General features: G+C 48.3%; 1 protein-coding gene and 1 pseudogene across 1 annotated transcript in view; one reads left to right on the top strand and one right to left on the bottom strand.

Annotated features, from left to right (window-relative positions):
• Nucleotides 1-2,571, top strand: part of PCBP3 (poly(rC) binding protein 3) — a 90,919-nt gene extending 88,348 nt beyond the window's left edge. The window contains exons 13-15 of the mRNA XM_010834870.1: nt 355-407; nt 1,364-1,533; nt 1,954-2,571. Of these exons, the coding sequence (XP_010833172.1) occupies nt 355-407; nt 1,364-1,533; nt 1,954-1,990 (260 nt within the window). The 3' untranslated portion in view covers nt 1,991-2,571. The remainder of the gene's footprint in view (nt 1-354; nt 408-1,363; nt 1,534-1,953) is intronic.
• Nucleotides 2,572-12,734: 10,163 nt separating this feature from the next.
• Nucleotides 12,735-23,735, bottom strand: LOC104985001 (annotated as a pseudogene).
• Nucleotides 23,736-24,772: the final 1,037 nt, after the last annotated feature.

The following is a 24,772-nucleotide window of genomic DNA, read 5'->3' as shown; positions in this document are numbered from 1 at the left end:
GCTGTGACCAGCGTGGCCTGCATACCAGGCATAGACACCAGGGGATCTGAGCAATGTCTCAGGAGGCTGTGCCACATGGCAGCCAAGTGACGCAAGTTGTACCCAGGAGGAAAAGAGGAGCCACCTCCTGCCAGGTTCCTCCTCCCTGTTTGAGAGATGCTGGGTCAGGAGAAGGGTGGCAGTTGGGACCCAGAGCTCACAGGCCCCAGCCCCCAGCTGTGCAGACCCTGCTCTGGGCATTCCCCAGCCCTGCCTGCCTGTGGCCAAGTGGGGAGCAGGGTCAGGGGCCCGCACGGTGGGAACAGCCTTCCCCCAGCCTTCACTCGCCTAACCCTGTCCTCTCGCTGTGCCCAGGTCTGGACGCCAGCCCCCCGGCCAGCACTCATGAGCTCACCATTCCCAATGATGTGAGTACCTCCAGCCTCACCCGCCTGAGCCCACGTGCGCCCCTGCCCCGTTAAGCAGCTGAATGCCCTTGGGGGTGGGTGATGTCACCCCCAAGTTACCAGACAGGGAAGAGCCATGGGGGCATCAGGGTGAACTCAGAATGCAGATGCCAGAGCTGCCTGGGGATCCTGGCTGTCGGTGAAGGTCCTGCCCTGGTTCAGGGTCACCCTGGGGACAGGTGGTCCAGGAGCACCCCAAAGGCCCTTGGAGGGCCTCCCACACTCCCCCCACACACTCCCCTGACACACTTCCCTCACAGGGCCTCACACACTCCCTTCACACACGTCCCCCATATGCTCTCCCCATGCCCTCCACCACACAGCCCCCAGTATAATCCCTCACAGGGTCTCCCATACACTCCTCCCACGCCCTCTATCCACACTTCCGCCACACGCTCCCCTCACACCCTCCCTTACACACTCCTTCACATGCTCCGTTACACCCTCCTTTACACACTCAGTTATCTCCCAGCCATCCTCTGGACCCTCGAGTCATCCTAAGAATGCCGACTCCAGTCCCCAAACCAAGACGCCAGGGCGGGTGTGGATCTGGTGTCCTTGGAGGGACAGCAGCCTGGGGGGCATGGCAATGGCTAGGGACATGCCTCTCCAGCTCCTGTGTCCACTCAAACATCCCTCCAGCCCGAGAGTGCAGCCTAGAGGGGCCAGCGTGGCCTCAGGCCCACAGAGGACACTGAGCCGGGTGAGGGGTCTCCATGACTGCAGGCTCTTCATTTGATGGGACTTCCTAGAGTTGAGGCCTCGCGGCTCCCATTCTCCAGCAGGAGTGGAGGCGTGCCTCTCGGGGGGACCTGGGAAGGGACCAAGGCAGTGGGACCCCCAGCTCCCCTTATGTCTCGGCTGCACTCAGGCCACAGTGGATTCTCTCCAAGACGCTCCTGCATCCTTTCTTCCAGCTAATAGGCTGCATAATTGGACGCCAAGGGACCAAAATCAATGAAATTCGACAGATGTCTGGAGCGCAGATCAAAATCGCCAATGCCACGGAGGGGTCATCAGAGCGCCAGATCACCATCACGGGGACCCCAGCCAACATCAGCCTTGCCCAGTACCTCATCAACGCCAGGTGAGGACTGGGTGGGGCCTGGACTGGCCTGCCTCCCAGGGTTCTCTTCTAGGGGTGGGACGTGCTTAGGGAGCCTCCAGGTGACACAGGACCACACGCTTCTCTGTCCTCTCACCCTTGACTTCCACCCTCCAGCCGTGCCCACGTGGCCCCACACAAGTCGCTGGGTGTTGACACCCAACATGGCACGCTGTGGGGAGCCCCACGTCCACACCTCCCTGGCAGGGTGACTCCTGCACCCCTCCCCACAGTGGCAGCAGAAACGGCCGTGGCAGCCGGGGCCTGTCACATCCCCCTCACCCCAACCCCGTGTGGTGACTGGCATGCAGGCCGCAGGCTGTGAAGGAGGGGTCAGGACTCTGAGGACACCTCGCCCATGAGAACACGGTGACCTGTGACCTGTGCCCTTATCTCTTCCAGGCTGACGTCCGAGGTCACCGGAATGGGCGCGCTCTAACCTCACCGCGCCCCCACGCTCACCACCTGTGCAGACTGCCCCCCGCCCCCCGCAGATGTAGAGGTTTCTTTACCAACAGAAGCTATCTGTGGCTGCCTAGACCTGTGCCCACAATGCTCCAAGTGTGTCTGGGGCCCCCGGCTCCACCCTGACACTGCTCCAAGTTCATTTACGCCTGCTCCTCACGCGTTGGCATGCCATGTCCATTATTTTAAAGGCTTTGTGGCCACTCCCATCTGTGACGCTCTAGAAACGTCGTTCCTTAGTGTCCGTGTAACCTTTTTAAGACTTGGTTTGATGTGTGGACGTTGTCTCCGAGGCCCCAGAGCTGTGGCCGCAGGAAGCCGCCCCTCCCAGTGCCCTTGGCTTTGATTCCCGTGGCCACACGGGTCAGCACCGGGTGGGGTGCACATCTCCCCATGTCCGAGGGCAGGAGAGTGGAGGGCTCAGGGTTGTGACAGGGGAGGAGGGAGCGGGCTGCTAGGCCCCAGGCATCTGTCTTCGGGGCTGACAGTGTGGACCGGCTGGGAGGCACCTCTGCACTGGGTCCCAGTTCAATAAATGATGCGCGCTGCCCCTCATCTTGGACTCCTCTCTGTGACCTCCCCACCCCTCCCCTTCCTCCCGCCACGCTCAGACCCCAAACATGCCGAGGAGCAGCTCCACCTTCTCAGACAAAGTGAGATTCCACCTGCTCCCACCTTCAGGCTTTGGCTTGTATGAATCTTGCTTGTCTTACTTCTCCTAAGCTGCTTGGATGGCAGAGATGTAACCCCAAATCCAGCGTCTGCAAGTGAGGCCACCCCCTCCTCGCCCTGGTCACACTGTGCACTCAGTGACCCTGAGCTTCCCAGTGGGAGCCCATCCCTCTCCACTGCCCCCCCAAGCTTAGCCCACCTGTGCTCACCCGCAGAGTCTACTGCACACCTCTCCGTGCTGATGCCCGGGGGACCCAGGCCTGGGGCAGGGGGCTGCCTTGTTAGGTGGCCCTGGGCCGCATCGGCACCACCTCCTCGGGCCAGATCTGGGCTCACGGGTGCTGTGGCAGGTAGGGGTCTGGAGATGAGGCGAAGCCAAGCCCCTGCCGTGGGCACCACCCCCCTGCATGAGAGTCCAAGTGGCCCAGGGGGCTCTTCCTTGGTGCCCACCCCTCAGCAGGAGCCCTCTGTGTCTGCTCTGTGAGGAGGCTGCCCTGCTCCTCAGACTCTGGCCAGGCCTCTAGTGCTCAGGCCGTACGGGCACCCTGCCCTGCCCTCCCTGCAGTTAGCTGGTGGAGGCTGGGTGCACAGCATAGAGGCTCCTGGCTATACTGCAAGCCCAGCTGTTTAGGGCTGCAGCTCACTCATCCACTGGACACGCTGGCCAGGTGCAGGCCACAATTCGGGGCCTGGAGGCGACAGGGACGAGGTGGGCACCAGCCTTCTTCTGGGGACCTCAGTCAGCGGTGGGTGGCCAGTGGACAGGGTGAGGATTGCCTTAGAGAGCCAAAGCCAACCGTGGGTGGGGGGGATGTAGAAAGTGCTGTGTCAATGCTGGGGCTCGAGAAGCTGCAGGCCAAGGGGGAGCTGAGGTGTGGCCCCCGCCGTGCACTCATCTGGAGCAGAACAGCAAGTCGGGCGGCCAGGGCAGCAGGAGCTGGTTCAGGGGGGCAGGGGGCACAGGAAAGATGGGGTGGGGCTGGGCCAGGGCTCTGGCTCTGGAGGAGGAACACAGTCTTCCCTTCTGATCCCAAGTGTGCTGTAGGAGAAAGCGGGTCCAGGCTGCTTGCATGGAGGCCCTTGCTCTGAGGCAAACAGCAGTTTGCCCTCCATGTGGGGAAACTGCAGCTGAGGGTTGGGGAGATGGGAGCTTGGTTGGGGACATGCCGGGGTTGAGATACACCAGCCCCACCGTCCAGGCAGGAGAGGCAGGGAAGCAGCAGTCCAGGTGCCACGGGAGGAGCCCTGAGGGGCACCACACAGGACACCCCCGGGCATCAGGAAGAGGGGTCTCACTTGTGCCACCCGGCCTGGGACCCAGTGTGAGGCCCAGACGAAATGCCAGGCGTGTCACGAACCCCAGCTGATGCCCGGCACCCGGAGGAGCAGGGCTGCCTGCAGAGCAGGCTCACACCTCCGTGCTCACAAATACAACTGCTGTGGATGATCCTGTACAAGTCTTTGTCGGAGGTAAATACCTAGGAGTGAAGTGACTGGGCGTGTGACGTGTGTGTCTAAGAAACTGTTGAGCTGTTGTCTGACGCAGTTGTACCGTTGTTTGTTCTCTCCACATTGCATGAAAGCTCCAGTTGCTCCATGTCCTCAGCAGCATGAGGTGCGCTCAGGCTTCTTAATATTAGCCGTTCTATGGGGTGTGAAATGGCATCTCTTTGTGATTCTAGCATTTCCCTTATGACACAATGTTGAGCATCTTTTCTCTCCTGAAGTGTTTATTCAAATCTTTTGCCTGTTTCTTACTATGACTTTCTTATTACTGAGTTTTAAGAGTTTTTCTTGTGTTCTGGATATGAGTCATTTATGAGATACATCATATGCTTTGTAAATATTTTCCTCCATCCTATGGCTTGTCTTTTCACTCTCTCAGTAATGTCTTTTGAAAAGCAAAAGTTTTTGATGAAGTCCAAGTTATTGATTTGTTTTTGGATTGGGCTTTTAATGTCCTATCTAGTAATCTTTGACTAAACCAAGGTCACAAAGATTTTCCTCATGTATTTTCTTCTAGAAGTTTTGTACTTTCATTTTCTCACTGAATTGCCTTTGCTCCTTTATCAAAAATTAGTTTTCCCTATATGTGCAGCTTTATTTGAGGGCTCTCTAGTCTGTTCGCTAATCTATTTGTATATCTTTATTCCAGTGCCATGCTGTTTTGATGACTGTAGCCTTATCATGTCTTAAAGTTGTGGTGGTCCTCCAACATTGTTCTTCTTTTCAAAGTTGCTTTGAGTATTTAAGTCCTTTTTCAATTTCTATATGAATTTTAGAGTCAGCTGGTAATTTTACACACACCAAAAAAGTGTTCTCTGGCTTGATTAGGATGGTGTAGAATTGATTGCTTAATTTGAAGATAATTGACAGCTTGACAATATCAGGTCATTTGACCTGTGAACAAGGTGTATCTCTCCATCTATTTATGAGTTATTTATTTTCTTTCAAAATGTTTCAGAGGTCTCAGTGTACAGGTTTATAAATTTTGGTCAGACTTACCCTGAAATATTTCATATTTTCCATACTGTTTTAAATATTTAACTTTAGTTTATAATTTTTCATTGCTAGTATATAGAAATACAGTGAATCTGTGTGTGTGTATATGTATATATATATATATATATATATAGTTTCTTAGAGTCTGTGCAAACAATAGAAAAGATCAATGAAGCTAAGAGCTTATTCTTTGAAAACATAAAGTAAATTTATAAACCTTTAGCCAAACTCATCAAGAAAACAAGGGTGGGGGGTCCAGATCAATAAAATCAGAAATTAAAAAGGAGAAGTTTCAAGCAATACCACAGAAATACAGAAGATCATAGGATTAATACAATAAGTTCAGTTAAGTAGCTCAGTCATGTCCGGCTCTTTGAGACCCCATGAACTGCAGCATGCCAAGCTTCCCTGTCCATCACCAATTCCCAGAGCTTGCTCAAACTTGTGTCCATCCAGACGGTGATGCCATCCAACTATCTCATCTTCTGTCGTCCCCTTCACTCTGCATAGAAGTTAAATAAGCAGGGTGACACTATACAGCCTTGATTTACTCCTTTCCCAATTTGGAACCAGTCCGTTGTTCCATGTTCAGTTCTAATTGTTGCTTCTTGACCTGTATAGATTTCTCAGGAGGCAGGTAAGGTGGTCTGGTATTCCCATCTCTTGAAGAATTTTCCACAGTTTGTTGTGATCCACATGGTCAAAGGCTTTAATGTAGTCAATGAAGCAGAAGGAGATGTTTTTCTAGAATTCTCTTGGTTTTTGTATGATCCAACGGATGTTGGCAATTTGATCTCTGGTTCCTCTGCCTTTTCTAAATCCAGTTTGTGTGTCTGGAAATTCTCGGTTCACATACTATTGAACCCTAGCTTGAAGGATTTTGAGCATTACTTTGCTAGCATATTAAATGAGTGCAATTGTGCATTAGTTTGCACATTCTTTGGCATTGCCCTTCTTTGGGACTGGAATAAAAACTGATCTTTTCTAGTCCTGTGGCCACTGCTGAGTTTTCCAAATTTGCTGGCATATTGAGTGCAGCATTTTCACAGCATCATCTTTTAAGATTTGAAATAGCTCAGCTGGAATTCCATCACTTCCACTAGCTTTGTTGGTGGTGATGCTTACTAAGGCCCACTTGACTTTGCACTCCAAGATGTCTGGCTCTAGGTGAGTGATCACATCATTGTGGTTATCTGGGTCATGAAGCTCTTTTTTGTACAGTTGTTCTGTGTATTCTTGCCACCTCTTAATATCTTCTGCTTCTGTTAGGTCCATACCATTTCTGTCCTTTATTGTGTCCATCTTTGCATGAGATATTCCCTTGGTATCTCTAATTTTCTTGAAGAGATCTCTAGTCTTTCCCATTCTATTGTTTTCCTCTTTTTCTTTGCATTGATCACTGAGGAAGGCTTTCTTATCTCTCCTTGCTATTCTTTGGAACTCTGCATTCAGGTAGATATAGCTTTCCTTTTCTCCTTTGCCTTGAACTTCTCTTCTTTTCACAGCTATTTGTAAGGCCTCCTCAGACAACCATTTTGCCTCTTTGCATTTCTGTTACTTGGGGATGATTTTGATCACGGCCTCCTGTACAATGTTACGAACTCCATCCATAGTTCTTCAGGCACTCCATCAGATCTAATCCCTTGAATCTATTTGTCACTTCCACTGTATAATCATTAGGGATTTGATTTAGGTCATACCTGAATGGTCTAGTGGTTTTCCCTACTTTCTTCAACTTAAGTCTGAATTTGGCAATAAGGAGTTCATGATCTGAGCCACAGTCAGCTCTGGGTCTTGTTTTTGCTGATTGTATAGAGCTTCTCCATCTTTGGCTGCAAAGAACATAATCAATCTGATTTCGGTATTGACCATCTGGTGGTGTCCATGTGTAGAGTTATCTCTTGTGTTGTTGGAAGAAGGTGTTTGCTATGACCAGTGCATTCTCTTGGCAAAACTCTGTTAGCCTTTGCCCTGCTTCATTTTGTACTCCAAGGCCAGAACTTGGTGGGATCTCTTGACCCTACTTTTGCATCCCAGTCCCCTAGGATGAAAAGGACATCTTTTTTAGCATTAGTTCTAGTAGGTCTTCATAGAACCATTCAACTTCATCTTCTTTGGCCTTAGTGGTTGGGGTATTGGATTACTGTGATAAAATTATGTCAATAAAATGGACAACCTAGAAGAAATAAACAAATTTATAAAAATACACAACCTCCCAAGACTGAACTAGGATGAAAGAAAAAATATGATCACACAAATAACCAATAATGAAAATTTTTATATTTATTTACTTATTTGAGTATTTAATTATTTTTTGTGGGGTCTTATATGTGGCATGGGGGCTTAGTTGCTCTGCAGTATGTGGGATCTTAGTTCTCTGACCAGTAATTGAACCAGTGTCCCCTGCACTGCAAGGCAGATTCTTAGCCACTGGACCACCAGGTAAGTCCCACAATAATGAAATAGAATCAGGAAAACAAACAAACAATTGGCAAACAAAAGTCCAGGGCCAGACAGCTTCACAGGTGATCCTCTACACATTAGAGAGTATCTCTCCTTCTCAAGTTATTTCCAAAAATATTGCATAGGAAGGAATACTTCTGAGCTCATTCTACAAGGCCAACGTTACACTGATACCAAAACTAGACAAAGATATCACCAAAAAAGAAAATTACAGACCAATCTCACTGATGAACATAGATGCAGAAATCCTCAACAAAACACTGTTGCTGCTGCTGCTAAGTCGCTTCAGTCGTGTCCGACTCTGTGCAACCCCATGGACTGCAGCCTACCAGGCTTCTCCGTCCATGGGATTCTCCAGGCAAGAACACTGGAGTGGGTTGCCATTTCCTTCTCCAATGCATGAAAGTGGAAAGTGAAAGTGAAGTCGCTAAGTCGTGTCTGACTCTTAGTGACCCCATGGACTGCAGCCTACCAGGTTCCTCCATCCATGGGATTTTCTGGGCAACAGTACTGGAGTGGGGTGCCATTGCCTTCTCCCCAGCAAAACACTAGCAAACTAAATTCAGAAATACATGAGAAGAATCATACACAGTGATCAAGGGTAATTTATTCCAGGGATGCAAGGATGTCTTTATATCCACTAACAATTAATATGATATGCCACATTAGCAAACTAAAAAATAAAAATCATATGATCATCTCAGTAGATCCAGAAAAAGGTTTTGACAAAATTCAGCAATGATTTATGATTTAACAAACCCTCAACACAGTGGGTATAGAGAGAACATATCTCAACATAATAAAAGCCATACATATCAAACCCACAGCTACCATAATACTCAGATGAAAGCATTTTCTCTAAGATCAGGAACAAGACAAGGCTGCCCAGTCTCACTACCTTTCTTCAACATAAAGTTGAAAGTCCTAGCCACAGCTATCAGATGAGAAAAAGAAAGAAAAAGAATCCAAATTGGAAACAAAGAAGTAAAACTATTACTGCTTGCAGATGACATGATACTATACATGGAAAATCTTAAAGATGCCACCAAAAAGCTACTAGAGGTCATCAATGAGATCAGTAAAGTTTCAGGATACAAAAATTAATATACAGAAATCAGTTATATTTTATATTCAACAGCAAAGTATCAGAAAGAGAAATTAAGAAAGCAATCTTATTTACAATTTACATCAAAAGGGATAAAAAGCATAGGAATAAATCTAAGGAGGTAAAACACTTATATTCAGGAAACCAAAAGACACTAATGAAAGAAACTTGGAAGACAGCACAAACAGATGGAGAGGCACACTGTGTTCATGGACTGGAAGAATTAATATTGTTAAGATGCCCAGTCTACCAAGCAATCTACAGATTCAGTGCAATACCTGGCAAAATGCCAATGGCAATTTTCACAGAACTAAAATTATCCTAAAATTTGTATGGAAACATGAAAGACCCCAAACAGCCAAAACAATCTTGAGAAAGAACAAAGCTGGAGGAACCATGTGCCCTGATTTCAAACTATACTACAAAGCTACAGTAATCAAAAAAGTTTGATACCAGCACAAAAGAGACACAGAGCAGTGCAGCAGAATAGAGAGCCCAGAAGCAAACCCATGCTTTTCTGGGCTATTAAGCTTTGACATAGGAGGCAAGAGTATGCAGTGAAGAAAAGATAGCCTCTTCTATAAATGGTGTTGGGAAAACTGGATAGTTACATGCAAAAGAATCTAATTGAAGCACCTTTTCTTACACTATATTAAAAAAAAAAAACTCAAAATGGATTAAGGGGCTTCTCTGATAGCTCAGTTGGTAAAGAATCCTCCTGCAATGCAGGAGACCCCAGTTTGATTCCTGGGTCGGGAAGACCTGCAGGAGAAGGGATAGACTACCCACTCCAGTATGCTTGGGCTTCCCTCGTGGCTCTGCTGATAAAGAATCCACCTGCAATGCTGGAGACCTGGGTTTGATCCCTGGGTTGGAAAGATCCCCTGGAGAAGGGAAAGGCTACCCACTCCAGTATTCTGGCCTGGAGAATCCCATGGACTGTAAATTCCATGGATTAAAGACTTAAGTGTAAGACCTGAAAACAGAAAACTTCTACAAGAAAACAGTCAGAATGCTCCTTGACGTAGGTCCTTAGTAGTAATTTTTTTTTTGATATGTCTCCTCAGGCAAGGGTAACCAAAGCAAAAAGAAACAAATGAGTTCACATCAAACTAAAAAATTTTTGCACAGTGACAGAAACTATGAACAAAATGAAAAGGCTGCCTACTGACTGGGAGAAGATATTTGCAAACAATATATCCAATAAGGGGTTAATATTCCAAAATATACGAAGACATTATACAACTGAATAGCAAAAAGCAAGCAACGCAATTGAGAAGCAGGCAGAGGATCTGAATAGACATTTTTCCAATGAAGACATGCAAATGGACAAGAGACACAGGAAAAGATGCTCATCTCTGATCACCAGAGACATGCAAATCAAAACTACAACCAGATACCACCTCACACCTGTCAGAATGCCTATCATAAAAAAGACAACAAATATCAGTGTGGGTGAGAATGTGAAGAAAAGGGACCCTCCTACATGTTGATGGGGGTGTCAGTTTGTGCAAATGCTACAGAGAAGTGCATGGAGGGTCCTTTAAAAATTAGAATATGATCCAGGAATTCTACTCCTCGGTATTTATCTAAAGAAAAAGAACACTAATTTGAAAAGGCACATGCACCCTTGTGTTTATTGCAGTATTATTTACAATAGTCAAGCTATGGAAGCAACTCAAGTGGTCATCAATAGATGAACGGATAAAGAACGTGTGGTGTGTCTGTGTGTGTTTGTGATGGAATATTACTCAGCCATAAAAAAGAACAAAAACTTGCCATTTGGCACAGTATGGAAGGACCCTGGGGATATTTTGCTAAGTAAAAGAAGGCAGACAGAGAAAAACAGTTGTATAATTTTGCTTATATGTGGAATCTAAAAAACAAATGATCAAACATAACAAAACTGAAGCAGTTATAGACACAAAGAACAAGCAAGTGGTTGCCAGAGCAGGGGAGGTGGGCAGAGGAGAGAATGAGTTGAGGGAGATTCAGTTCAGTTCACTTCAGTTGTGTCCGCCTCTTTGCGACCCCATGAATTACAGCACACCAGGCCTCCCTGTCCATCACCAACTCCCGGAGTTCACCCAGACCCACGTCCATCAAGTCAGTGATGCCATCCAGCCATATCATCCTCTGTCGTCCCCTTCTCCTCCTGCCCCCAATCCCTTCCAGCATCAGAGTCTTTTCCAATGAGTCAACTCTTCGCATGAGGTGGCCAAAGTACTGGAGTTTCAGCTTCAGCATCATTCCCTCCAAAGAAATCCCAGGGCTGATCTTCAGAATGGACTGGTTGGATCTCCTTGCTGTGCAAGGGACTCTCAAGAGTTTTCTCCAACACCACAGTTCAAAAGCATCAATTCTTCGGCGCTCAGCCTTCTTCACAGTCCAACTCTCACATCCATACATGACCACAGGAAAAACCATAGCCTTGACTAGACGGACCTTTGTTGGCAAAGTAATGTCTCTGCTTTTGAATATGCTATCTAGGTTGGTCATAAATTTCCTTCCAAGGAGTAAGCGTCTTTTAATTTCATGGCTGCAGTCACCATCTGCAGTGATTTTGGAGCCCTTAAGAGGCACAAATTTCTGGTTGCAGAATAAATGAGTTGCAGTATGCAATGTAGGGGTTTCCCAAGGTGGCTCAGCAGTAAGCAAACTGCCTGCCAGTGCAGGAGACCCAGGTTTGATCCCTGGATCAGAAAGATCCCCTGGAGAAGGAAATGGCAACCCACTCCAGTATTCTTGCCTGGAAAATCCCACAGACAGAGGAGCCTGGTGGGCTACAGTCCGTGAGGTTGCAGAGTTGGACATGACTTAGTGACTAAATAACAACGATGAAATGTAGGGTGTTGGGAATATAGTCAGTAACTATGTAGTATCTTTGTATGGTGACAGATTGTAACTAGACTTATCATGGTGATCAGTTTGAAATGTATAGAAACATCAATCACTACTTTGTGTTAACAGGAACTAACGTAGTGCTTGTAGGTCAATTATATTTCAAAAACAAACAGGCTCGAGGATAAGTGATCAGGTTGGTGGTTACCCAAGGTGGGCGGGGAAGGGGGATTGGATGGAGGCGGTCAAAAGGTACAAACTTCCAGTTATAAGACAAATAAGTACCAGAGATGTGATGTACAACATGAGAAACACATTAACGCTCCTGTACATTATATAATGAAAGTTCTTAAGAATAAATCCTAAGAGTTCTTATCACCAGGAAATTTGTTTTCTATTTCTTTCTTTTTTTCTTTTTTGCCTCCTGTACTCTTTTATTATCATTGTAGTCTTTGCATCAAGTTGCATAAGCAATGATAGCAGGTTTCTTTTTAAAGCTTGGTATTAAATATTAAGTATCTTTCCCCACTTTAATTTTGCATTACTCTGCCAAGAAAAGAAAAATCAAAACTCAAGTTATCTGAAGCCTGGACACACTTCCATGGTTAGCCAGGCTGTGTAAAAGTTGGTGGCTTTGTTCTTCCTGGTTTGTGAGCAGGCCCAGGCCCTAGAAAGATGGGCCCAGGTTATAACTGGTTTTGAAAAGTATGCCACAAAAATGGATGGCCTGTTATAAGCCAGGTTACAAAGTCAGGATGGGGTGAGGGAGGGACAGTTTCTTCCAGAAACAGAATTTCTGAAGAGTCCCAGCCCATCTCTTTTCCCCAGAATGCTGGGAGGAGGGCTCAGAGCTCACGGTGAGCTTCGCAGCCCCGTCTCTGGGAGGGGACAGCAGGTGCCTGGCCAAGGGGGCAGCCGGGGGCAGGGTGGCCACGCCTGCCCTCCCCCACCTTTCTCAGGGAGGAAATGGAGAGTTTATTACCCAGTGAGTGTGAAGTGGGCTGAAGCGTGGTCGGTACTGAGTTCTCTAAGAGGTTTCTTCTAGAAACAGGCAACTCAGACTCTTCCTCTCACTTCAGCAAAGAAGTTATTTTAAAAGCACTTGGGAAGTTCTCCTGCACCCTCAGGGGGCGGCTCAGAGGAGAGAGTCATCAGTACAGCCCCCTTCCAGGCTGTATCGGAACTCCTGAAGGTTGGAGACACCATAGAAGTGGGTGAAGGCAGCTTCCGCTACCAGGACAAGGAAGATCTGATGAGACTGGAAGCATATGTCGAATTTTCCAGGGAAGAAGCGCTCGGGAACGCATGCGGCATAGAGGCCGGCTCTGGCGATGTACATCAGAGCCATGAGGAAGAACCAGCCATCTGGGCCACCATGGTGGCCTTGATGAAGTCCTCTGTGATTGTGAACTGCATGGTAGGCATGATGCCACTCAAGCTAAGCCCTGGGAACACTCCTGCTCTTGTCTGCCGGTGCTTAGGAGTGGTGAACTGGTCCCACTGTGCCACGATGATGGCAGAGATGCCCAGAACACAGACGATGGATGTAGATGAGCCATGGCTGTGGGGAGCAGTAGAAGGAGTAGTAGAGCCAGGGGCCAAAGCTCCCCATAATCAGGAGGGCAATCCCTACATAATCCAGTTCTGAGAAAGTCCAAGAGACTTTCCCTGAATGACAGTAGACGGTGTGAAATAGCCAGGAGAAGCTGAGGCCGAGCACCGCTCCCAGGAGGAACATCCCAAACACCACCTTCTCCTGAAAGGGGAGCCGTGAAGTACATGTGTGGTCTGAGAGCGTGGTCAGGATTCCCAGAAACAGAAACAGCACAAAGCCACGCAGGAGGGTCCAGATGTTGCCAGTCCCCGTGTAGATGCAGAAGATGATGCTCTTGAAGCAGGCCCAGAATGGGGGCATGGCGGCCGGTGGCCGTGCGACAGGCAGTCGCTGTCCTTCAGCCAGTCTGGAGCACATCGTATGGGATGGCCCTCCAGCACCCCTCCCAGACCTCGTGCACAAGCTCCTCCTCCTCCTCCTCCATGGCATGGTGGGCCTGCAGGGGCCCGCACCTCCTCCCTCACCTCCTGAGGCCCTGGGTATGCCTGCTCCTATTCAGCCTTGGTTGGGTTGCTGATTGCCCACTTGCCCGTCTTCTCTACCCAGGCTCCCAGCTCTGCCAGCTCCACTGTGTCAGCTGCCCTGATGCCAGCAGGAGCCCCATTGCCCTGGGCCACCAAGAGTCCCTTGTGAGACGATATCTCGCTGGTACCTCAGGGCCCTCCGGCTTTAGCTTGGGGAAAGGGTGGGGTCTCTCAGCCCCAAGGGGCAGAGAGCTCCCTGTGGTGGGAGACAGGCGGGCAGAGGGCTTTACTGGGGGCCATGCACCTGGCGCTACATCCTGCATCGCTGGAGACAGCCTGCGGCCAAGCCTTTTTTCTATTTCTTTCATTGTGTGTCTGTATGAGACATAAGAGATGTGGGTTCGATTCCTCGGTGGGGAAGATCCCCTGGAGGAAGGCATGGCAACCCACTCCAGTATTCTTGCCTGGAGAATCCCATGGACAGAAGAGCCTGACGGGCTACAGTCCACAGGGTTGCAAAGAGTCAGACACGACTGAAGCGACTGAGGACGCACACACGCATGAGATGATGGTGTTCATTAAACTTACTGTGATGATCATTTCATGGTCATAGAAGTCAGATCAGTCCACTGCAGCCCCTAAGTCAGACCACGCTGTGAACCTGGCTCTTGTTTGTTTGGAGAATCTGCTCTCTCCCTCTGGAATGTCCACACATCACCCCAAAATATCCAGGCCCAAGCACCCTCATGGCCGCATCATTCTACATGCCACTGGCTCTTCTATGCACGCTGTGAGGGCAGGACGTTCACCTTTCTGTAGTTGAAGCAAGTGTGTTTCCCTTATTCCATTAGATCTGCTGTGTGTTTCATCCTGACACTTCTGTTTCCTGGAACTGAGTTGTCGCCCACACTCAGCCCACTCCCCTTCCAGCTCTTCCCCTCTGTTCTGCCTCCAAGTGCCCCTGTGTGATCCCCCAGTGCTCCGATCAATTCTTCAGCCAACACCATCCTGTTTTGGGGCCTGTTCACTCTCTCTGGCTAATATCCAGCTACTTCTCATGGTTTCTTGCTCTTATTCCACACGGTGAAGGACCACCCGTGAATTTTCAGGTTTATTTCCTTCCTCACTTATATGAACTTGAGACCCAGAAGGGTCCCCCATCCTGTCCACTCCCAGTTCAGGGAACAAGGTCCGGGCAGGCAGACCCCTCCTAGGGTGACCCAGCCTTGGCCACCTGGCCTCTTCCAACATGGCAGTCAGTGCAGTGGGCAGGCTCCCCTACTGGGCATCCCCCAGGATGGGGGCATTAGTGTTGCAGACCTGGGCCCCAGGCACCCTGCCAGAAGGATGCTGGGGTGACTTGGTTCTGGACCAGGGCCATGTTCTCCACACAACAGGGGGTTCCTTTGGTTCTGTCGCCGCTGAGCAAAAGGTGAGCAGGAAGGGTGTTTGTGGGACGGTGGAGGTTCTACAGGGCATGGCCGTTGTGCAATGACCTGGGAGGGCACTATTGATGGCATGTGGTCTTGGGGCAGGGCAGCAGCCTAAGCACCCACCGGCCTCCCTGCCCACGCCTCCCCAGGCCCCCGCGGGCACCCAGCAAACGCCCTCAGGAGGAAGAGTTGTGTCCACAGGGCCCAGGCCTTCAGGACACAGGGGTCAACCTGTGTGACACCACATGGTCCCCGTGGCCCTGGCCTCTCCCAGGGCGACACCCACTCCTGGCTGCAGTGGAGCCTGGCTGGGTCACATAAAGGGGCTTTATCCCCCCTGGTCCAGACTTGCTGTTGCGTCAGAAAACTCAACAGAGCAGGAGACTGACGAGGAGACCACGGGCTGCTGTGTCGGGTCTTCAGTGTGAGGAATGAGCAAACCTCCCCTTGAATGGACCTGGAATTGCTCATGAGGTCTGCACTCATCTCTGCATGGCGCTCCTTCCTGGGACTTGAGTTTAGTGGCTGAATCCAGCTGCTTTAGGAGAACAGAGAGTGAAGTACTCCCTAGAAGTCTGCTGCAGAGCTGGGCGGTGGCCTGGTTTTCCTATGAAAGTAATGAATTCAAACACAGGAGATGCTGTTGGGAATTAAAGGAAAGCAAGTGTTTTTGTAAGCTGTGAACGCAGACTGGGCCTGCAGCCAAAGACTCTTGGTCCTGTTGGCTTGTTGTTACGTATCAGAGAAATAATTCCATATCAAACTGGAAATGTGTTCATGCACTAACATTACTCACATCACACTTTTCATACCTGCTCCTTGTGAACTCCCAAAACTGCCTGGATTTGCTCTGAAAGCAAGCAAGTGTCTCCACCAGGCTGAGGAGCCTCACGCCCCTCACAGGGCAAGTCAGTGGAGTAGGAGGCTCTCAGGTGGGGGCAGTTCCGGGAAGAGAGGGAGGCACCTGGCACTGGGTGAGGCCCCAAGAGGGACATGTCCTCACAGCTGGGTGGAGTGACCACACGTCCCCACAGCTGGACGGAATGGCCTCATCTCCTCACAGCTGGACGGAGTGGCCACGTGTCCCCACAGCTGGACGGAGTGGCCTCATCTCCTCACAGCTGGACAGAGTGGCCACACGTCCCCACAGCTGGAAGGAGTGACCACACGTCCCCACAGCAGAACGGAGTGACCACATGTCCTCATGGCTGGACAGAGTGGCTACACATCCCCACAGCTGGACGGAGTGGCCTCATCTCCTCACAGCTGGACAGAGTGACCACACGTCCCCACAGCAGGACGGAGTGATCACATGTCCTCATGGCTGGACAGAGTGACCACACGTCCCCACAGCTGGATGGAATGGCCTCATGTCCTCACAGCTGGACGGAGTGGCCTGGTTGCTCTACTGGGAGCATCAGGGGACAGAGGCAGTGGAGGAAGGGAGAGGGTCCAATGTTCTGATGCTGGTGATCCAACTGTGGTGCTCCAGGGACTATGACCTGGGGGGACGATGCACCTCAGCCTTGGAGGAACTGCTGTTCCCAAAGGATTTAGGGGGTCACCCTGGAGGAGGAAGTTCACCCCCTGACTGCCCCCTTGTGCAGCAGGAGCAAGGAGGGTTTCTCCAGCCAGTCCCTCTCCCAGAGCAGAACCAAGGAGGCACCACAGGCCACCAGCCACTAGAGAGGCCCGGGCTGGTCAGAGGGGCAGGAGCCCTGTTGTCAGGACAGTCTCAGCTGGGCTCCATTCCCCACTCATTTGTTTAAAATTCTCCCCATCCCTTTCTCACAGGCAACCTAGTGCCTCCCCACCAATACCTCCTCCCCCTGCTGCCTCCCTCCCCGCTCTACCCCCCCACCATCTACTCCCTGCCCCCCACCTGCACCATCTCACCCCCACCTCCTAAGGGTCCTGAGCTGCCATTCGGTGTTTCAGCTGAGCCCAGCTGGCACCCTCACCAACCAACCTGGCCAAGAACCAAAAGCAAAAACAGTGACAGAGAATCCTAAGAGGAGAGTCAGTGAAAGTGAATTTATTTCACCCCATGATGTTTACTCTGGGAGCCAAGAAAAGACATGCCAGGGTCCATTCGGTCCAGAAAGCAGGTTCTCAGCCATCTGGGCAGGGCCTCCAGGACTCTGAGGGTGCAGCTCAAATTATTCAAACTGTGATGCTCAGACAACTAGTGTCTGTTTATGGATAAATATGCCTCCAAAAATCCTGTGTGTGTGTATGTGTGTGTGTATGTATGTGTGTGTGTGTGAGATTTAAGGGAGGTCATTTAGAGAAAAGTCCCCATATTTTCTGATGGATAATCGTGGTTTGCAAGAAAAAGAAATTTGCAAATTGCACGCTTGAGATGACAGTAGTTTATATATTCCTGGCTTTGGAATCACTGGTGAAATTTAAATAAAACAGTAAAACCATTGCTCTTTCCAAGCATTTAAAATTCAGAAAGAAAATCATTATAAATTTGGAAGCACCAAGTGAAGGTGAATCCAGTGGAAGGCTAGTGTCTAGTGATTGACCTAGTGGACGAAAACAACAGCTCCCACCTTGCCCACTTCCTGCAACCCCCCAGCATCCACTCCATGGGAGAGAGGGGAGCACCCCTGCTTCCTGGTTAGGGGCACTGGCCTGGCGGGTCCTCCCCCAGGGAGCCTAGCAACTGGGCCCTTTAGCTGGAGGAGCTCCCTGCTCAGTGCCTTGCAGTCCCTTCAAAGGACGGAAGCAAGTCTGTGAGCAAAATGCATTCTTGGTTTGGTTTCTAGAACTTTCCAAGCAGATGCTGAGTCTATTAACAATAAACACATCCCTCTAGTTTGGAAGGCATGACTGGAAAATGCTGTAGAATTATTTTGGCTTAGGAATTTAGAATTTAATTTCAGTCCCAGATGTTAGGACATGTCTAGAGTTATTTTCCCCATGACATTAAAAAAAAAAATGTGTACTTTCTATTACAAATTTGAAAATGCACAGAAATTTTGAAAAATTAAGCAGTGAAAATCCAGGTATCATCATGCCAGCCTCTGTCTCTGTCTCTGAATGTCTCTCTCCCGATATTTGAAAAGAATTTGCAACACCTCAACCCTGCTCCCCAAATGTGTCACTATTAATCTCCTTTTCTCCTAAGAACAGGGGCATCCTATTACAAAACCACAAGAGGGTCATCACAGCTCAGAAGCGTATAAGCTTGTGCAGCCCTTGCTCCACATTCCCCTTCCAGGGTTACCGTGAGCACATCACGTGTAGCCACGTTTCTGGGTCCACTCATCACATAGTCTCATGTTTCCTGGTCTCCTTCAGTTTGGAGCAGCTCTCTTGATGTTTCCTCCAGAGCAGTGGCTCTCTAATTTTTTATTTTTAGTTTCTATACTTTAAAATTCACTCTTTGTGATGTTCAATTCTGAGTTTTGACAAATGCACCATTGTGCAAGATTCAAACCAGAACATCACTCCTGAAAACTCCTTCCTGTTGCCTCTTCCAGTCCAGCTCCTCCCCTGCTCTCAGTGCACAGAACCTACGAATCTGTGCTGTACCTTATGGTTCTGTCTTTGCCGGGAAGTCATCTATAGAAACACAAAAGGCCTCGAATAGCCAAAGCAATCTTGAGAAAGAGAAATGGAGCTGGAGAAATCAGGCTCCCTGACTTCAGACTACACTTGAAAGCTACATTCATCAAAACTGTATGCTACTGGCACAAAAACAGAAATAAAGATCAACAGAACAGGATAGGAAGTCCAGAGATAAATCCACGCACCTAGCGTCACCTAATCTATGACAAAAGAGGCCAAAATATATGATGGAGAAAAGATAGTCTCTTTTTAATAAGTGGTGCTGGGAAAATGACAGCTTCATGCAAACAAATGAAGCTGGAACACTCCCTAGTGCCACACACAAATGTAGGACCTGATACTATAAAACTCTTAGAGGGAAATGTAGGCAGAACGCTCTTTGACATAAATCACAGCAAGATCTTTTTTAATCCACTGCCTACAGTAAAGAAAATAAAAACAAAAATAAACAAATGGGACCTAAGTAAACTTAAAAACTTTTGCACAGCAAAGGAAACCACAAACAAAACAAAAAGACAACCCACAGATTGGGAGAAAACATTTGCAAATGAAGCAACCAGCAAGGGATTAATCTCCAAAATATACAAACAGCTCATGCAGCTCAATATAAAACAAATAAATAAATAAATAAATAAACAACCCAATTAAAAAAGTGGGCAGAAAGTCTAAATAGACATTTCTCCATAGAAGACATACAGACGGCCGATAAACACATGAAAAGATGTTCAACATAGCTCGTTATTAGAGAAATGCAAATGCAAGCCAAAACTACAATGACGCATCACCTCACATCAGTCAGACTGGTCATCATCAAAAAAATCTACAAACTATACATGCTGAAGAGTGTGTAGAGAAAAGAGAACCCTCTTACACTGAAGGTGGGAATGCATGTTGGTTCAGGCACTATGGAGGATGATATGGAGGTTCCTCAGAAAGCTAAAAATTGAGCTACCATATGATCTGGCAATCCCACTCCTGGGCATATACCCAGAGGAAACTCTAGTTTGAAAAGATGCATGCACCCCAGTGTTCACTGCAGCAATATTTACAATAGCCAGGACGTGGAAGCAACGTAATGGTCCATCAACAGAAGAATGGATGAAGATGTGATGCATATATACACAATGGAATCTCACTCAGCCTTTTAAGGAGTGAGACTGTGCCATTTGCAGCAACATAGATGGACCTAGAGAGTGTCATACTGAGTGAAGTGAGTTAGGAAGAGAAAGACAAGTACATATGACATCACTTATATGTGGAATCTTAAAAAAGGGGGGTACAAATGGACATATTTACAAAAGAGAAATAGAGTTACAGATGCAGAAACCAAACACGGTTACCAGGGGATGGGGCTGGGATACATCGGGGGATTGGGATCGGCATATACACACCACTTTACATAAAACAGATAACTAGCAAGAACCTACTGTGTAGCGCAAGGAGCTCAACTCAATACTCTGGAATGACGTATATGGGAAAAGAATCTAAAAAAGAGTGGATGCATGTATATGGTAACTGATTCAGTTTGCTGTACACCTGAGACTAAAACAACGCTGTAAATCAACTCTACTGCAATAGAAAAACAGCAGGCCACCTGCAGGCAGACCTCAGACACACTGTGGGTTTGGTTCCGTGCTTACTTGTTTGCTCAGTACCTTCAGTCGTGTCTGACTCTTTGCGACCCCATGGACTGTAGCCCTCCAGGCTCCTCCATCCGTGAGATTCTCCAAGCAAGAATATTGCGATGCCTTCCTTCAGGGAATCTTCCTGATCCAGGAATCAAACTGGTGTCTCCTGCACTGCAGGATTCTTTACCCACTGAGCCATCTGGGAAGCCCTGGGTTTGGTTCCAGACCACAGCAATAAAGCAAAAATCGCGGTGAAGTGAGACAGCAACTCTTTGGTTTCTTGGTGCATATAAAGTTAGATTTATACCATACTGTAGTCTATTAATTGTGCAATTAAACCCAGCAGGACCCTAAAGGCCCTTTGCAGGAACAGGCCCCTCACCATATCCCTTGCCTCTTGTTTAGAGAAGACTTAGCCTCCTAGACCTCCCTTGAGTTCTGAAGAGCAAATTTAGTCAGACAAGTGAGAAAATGCAGAAACAAAGGAAAACAGTCAAGCTAGACCAAAAAAAAAAAAAGTAATCATTAAACTAAGTCAAGGGCCTTTAGCTCCTCCTCAAGTATTGTAGATAATTGTTATTGTTGTTCAGTTGCTAAGTCACTCCATGAGTGCTCTATGTGTCACCAAGTGACTCTACGTGACCCTGTAGATTGCAGCACGCCAGGCTTCCCTGTCCCTCACTATCTCCTGGAGTTTGCCCAAGTTCATGTCCACTGAGTCGGTGATGCCTTCCAACCATCTAATCCTCTATTGCCCCCTTCTTTTGCCTTCAATCTTTCCCAGCATCAGGGTCTTTCCCAATGAGTCAGTTGGCTGTTCGCATCAGGTGGCCAAAGTGTTGGAGCTTCATCTTCAACATCAGTCCCTCCAATGAGTATTCAGAGTTGATTCCTTCGAGATATAGAATGTAGATAATATTCTCAGCCATATTCTTGAACTGTTTTGCAGATATTGAGACCCGCCCCCACCAACAGGTCGGAGAATTTAACTGTGTGCTGCCCACCAGCCTGCAGCCCTCAGATGGCTGGAACCAGAAGGCCAATGATGTTGACTCCCCCTTACTTCACAACTAGCCAATCAGAGGAATGTCCACAAGCTGATCACATACCCCAAGACCTCTCCTCACAGTGTCTTTAAAAGCTTCCCCAGGAGCCATCAGGGAGTTTGGGTCTTTAGAAACTGAGCTGCCTGTCCTTAGAGCCTGACCCCCATACCAGGCACCTTGCACCTGATGCTCCCCTCTCCCCCTCCACCACCCGGGGCCAGTAAGTGGGCCTTGCTGAGGAGCTGGTGAGCAGACCTGAGTTTGGTTCAATGACATGATCTGTAAAAAGCAGCCTACATACTGTACATACTGTTCTTCACTAAGTATTAATAGTCATGTCCTGTGCTTTGCAATCCCTTGGATTGTAGTTCCCCAGGCTCCTCTGTTCATGAAATTCTCTAGGCAAGAATACTGGAGTGGGTTGCCATTTCCTTCTCTAGGAGATCTTCCCGACCCAGGGATCAAACCCAGATCTCCTGCATTGCAGACAGATTCTTTACCGTCTGAGACACCAGGGAAGTCCACAGTCTGTATGAAATAAATACTTTATTGCTAAAAATGCAAACCATCATCTGACGGCACAATTTAAAAAAAAAAAAAGTAGTGTCTGGGAAGCGGGGTGAAGACAAGTACAGTGAAGGGAGGCGTGGAGCCAAACAACACGTGACCTCGGAAGGCTTCTTTCTCAGCTTAAACCACTGAGGCCCACCAGAGCTGCTGCACCTGCTCACAGCTTGATCTTTCGACTCTGACCAGTCTGTTCCAACACTCACCCCGTGAAGGACAGTGGGTCGTTTCTAGCCTTTGGTCATACAAATGAAGATGCTACAAGTATCCACATGCGGGTTTTGTGTGCAGGTAAGTTTTCACTTCTTTAGGGGAAATGCCCAGGGCATGATTTGGGGCATATGGTAGGTATAGGTTCAATTTTTAAAGAAATTGTGGGCGGATGTCTGGAGTGGCTGTGCAGGTTCTCGCAACACTGCAGGGGACCCAGCACCCGGGTCAGCAGCTGCAGGCTTTGTGTGCAGCATTCTAGAAGATTCCTAGCATAGCTTAAGGTTTAATTTGCAAACCCCTACTCACTACTGATGAGCGTCTTTTCCTGTGCTCACTTGTCATCCATACATCTTCTTTGGTGATCATTTTTCATTGGGCTGTTTGTTTTCTTATTGGTGAGTGTGAAGAGTTCTTTGTATATTCCAGATACAAGTATTTTGTCAGATACGTGATTTGCAAATCTTTTTCAGATATTGTATTTTCGAATTTCCATTAGGTTCTTTTCATAATTTCTCTTTCTCTGCTAAGAACTTACACCTTTCCATTCATTTCATTCCATTCATCTCAAGTGTTCGATTTTGATGGAAGAAAGAAGTAATCAGTGATGCTCCAAGAGTCTCTCAAGTGGAGCCAGCAACTACCGGGGCCATGCACGTGTCCAGCTGGGATGGATGCCCTCCGCCCCATGACCTGATGGAGTCCCGATCCCCCTGCTGTGTGGTGGATCCAGTGTCAGCTCAGCTTCCAAAGCTTGTGCTCTTCTGTTGAGTCTCCGAAGCAAGGCTGCAGCTCTGGGGTTGGTGTCAGGCTTGGGTAGTGGTTCATGCAGAATTCATCCTTTTTGGTGGTTCGTGTGGAATTCTGTAACTTTGACTCCAGGACAAGTACCTTGTGGAATAGTCCATATCCCAGATCTTATCAACCAAGATAATCAAGTGGCAGCACAAAAGAAAGGAGTTACTTGGGGTCTTAAAAACTGCAACCTAGGAGACCCAGATTCAGGTAACCTGGGAAGGATGTTCAGGGAAGAGAGTCAGGGACCACTGAAGACAAAAAGCCATGAGGCCTTTTTGTTCGAAGTTGCCTGGCCTGACCCTGACAGGAGCTGGAACACACTTGTCCTAAAGGGACCATGAGTCGTCTTAGGGCCAGGGCCCGGTAAGTAGAGAGACCGTCACCAGGTTCTGGAGATGTTCTGGGTGACTTTACTGAGTCATGGGCTGAGAGTCCATCCAGGCTGGGACTACATAATTCTCATCCTCGGAGGCCTCTGTCTCTATCTGAGAGACTCTTGGAGCATCACTGACTCCACTTCGCTTTTCCTTTCACAACTTGATTGTTCCATTCGGTTAAAATGCAGACACTGAAGCCAAAGATGACAAAAAGAATTCACATTCAAAACGTATTTGTGTGTTTTGGTCCCTGATGCAGCGGGGATGGTAGCTCAAGTAGAATGGGGGAGGGGAGCGAGCTGGGTGGGGACCTACTTCCGGAGTGGGTGGCGCAACCGGGCGCAGATGGATGCTGGGCAGCAGGGCGGCCAGTGCAGCTCGGCGACCCTGCCCCAGTCCCACACCCTGAGAGCACACATGATTAGTCTGACATTCTGCCTGCGACATTTACATCACAGAATCAGGGAAATGCCCTCTTCAGGCTTGTCCCCCAGAGAGCGGATTGTCAAGCAGTGACCTGTGTACCACTGCCATGAATGTCCCCCTGGACCACGCAGACCCTCGCCGTGGGCATCCAGTCACGCCAGGGGAGGTTGCCAGGCCACAGTGCCCCGGCCACCAGGGGGCACCCAGCAAGGCTCCTGGGAGAGTCACTGTTCAGGCTGCACTGGCACTAGCTTACTTTCCATGTAAAAAGTTTTTCAGTTCAGTTCAGTCACTGAGTCGTGTCTGACTCTTTGCCACCCCATGGACTGTAGCACGCCAGGCTTCCCTGTCCATCACCAACTCCCAGAGCTTACTCAAACTCATGTCCATCGAGTCGGTGATGCAATTCAACCATCTCATCCTCTGTTGTCCCCTTCTCCTCCTGCCTTCAATCTTTCCCAGCATCAGGGTCTTTTCCAACGAGTCAATTCTTCACATCAGGTGCCCAAAGTGTTGGAGTTTCAGCTTCAGCATCAATCCTTCCAATGAATATTCAGGACTGATTTCCTTTAGGATGGATTGGTTGGATCTCCTTGCAGTTCAAGGGACTCTCAAGAGTCTTCTCCAAAACCACAGTTAAAAAGCATCAGTTCTTTGGCACTCATCTTTCTTTATAATCCAAATTTCACATCCATACATGACCACTGGAAAAACCATAGCTTTGACTAGACAGACCTTTGTTGGCAAAGTAATGTCTTTGTTTTCTAATATGCTGTCTAGGTTGGTCATAGCTTTTCTTCCAAGGAGCAAGTGTCTTTTAATTTCATGGCTGCAGTCACCATCTGCAGTGATTTTGGAGCCCCCCAAAATGAAGTGTCTCTCTGTTTCCATCATTTCCCCTATTTCCATCTATTTACCATGAAGTGATGGAACCGGATGCCATAATCTTAGTTTTCTGGATGTTGAATTTTAAGTCAACTTTTTCACTCTCCCTCCTTTTTGACTTTCATCAAGAGGCTCTTTAGTTCTT

The sequence above is a fragment of the Bison bison genome, unplaced genomic scaffold, assembly GCF_000754665.1.
Source record: "Bison bison bison isolate TAMUID 2011002044 unplaced genomic scaffold, Bison_UMD1.0 scf7180017864037, whole genome shotgun sequence".
NCBI lineage: Eukaryota > Metazoa > Chordata > Mammalia > Artiodactyla > Bovidae > Bison > Bison bison.
The sequence above is the reverse complement of the archived record's forward strand: the minus strand, read 5'-3'. Positions and strand labels throughout refer to the sequence as shown.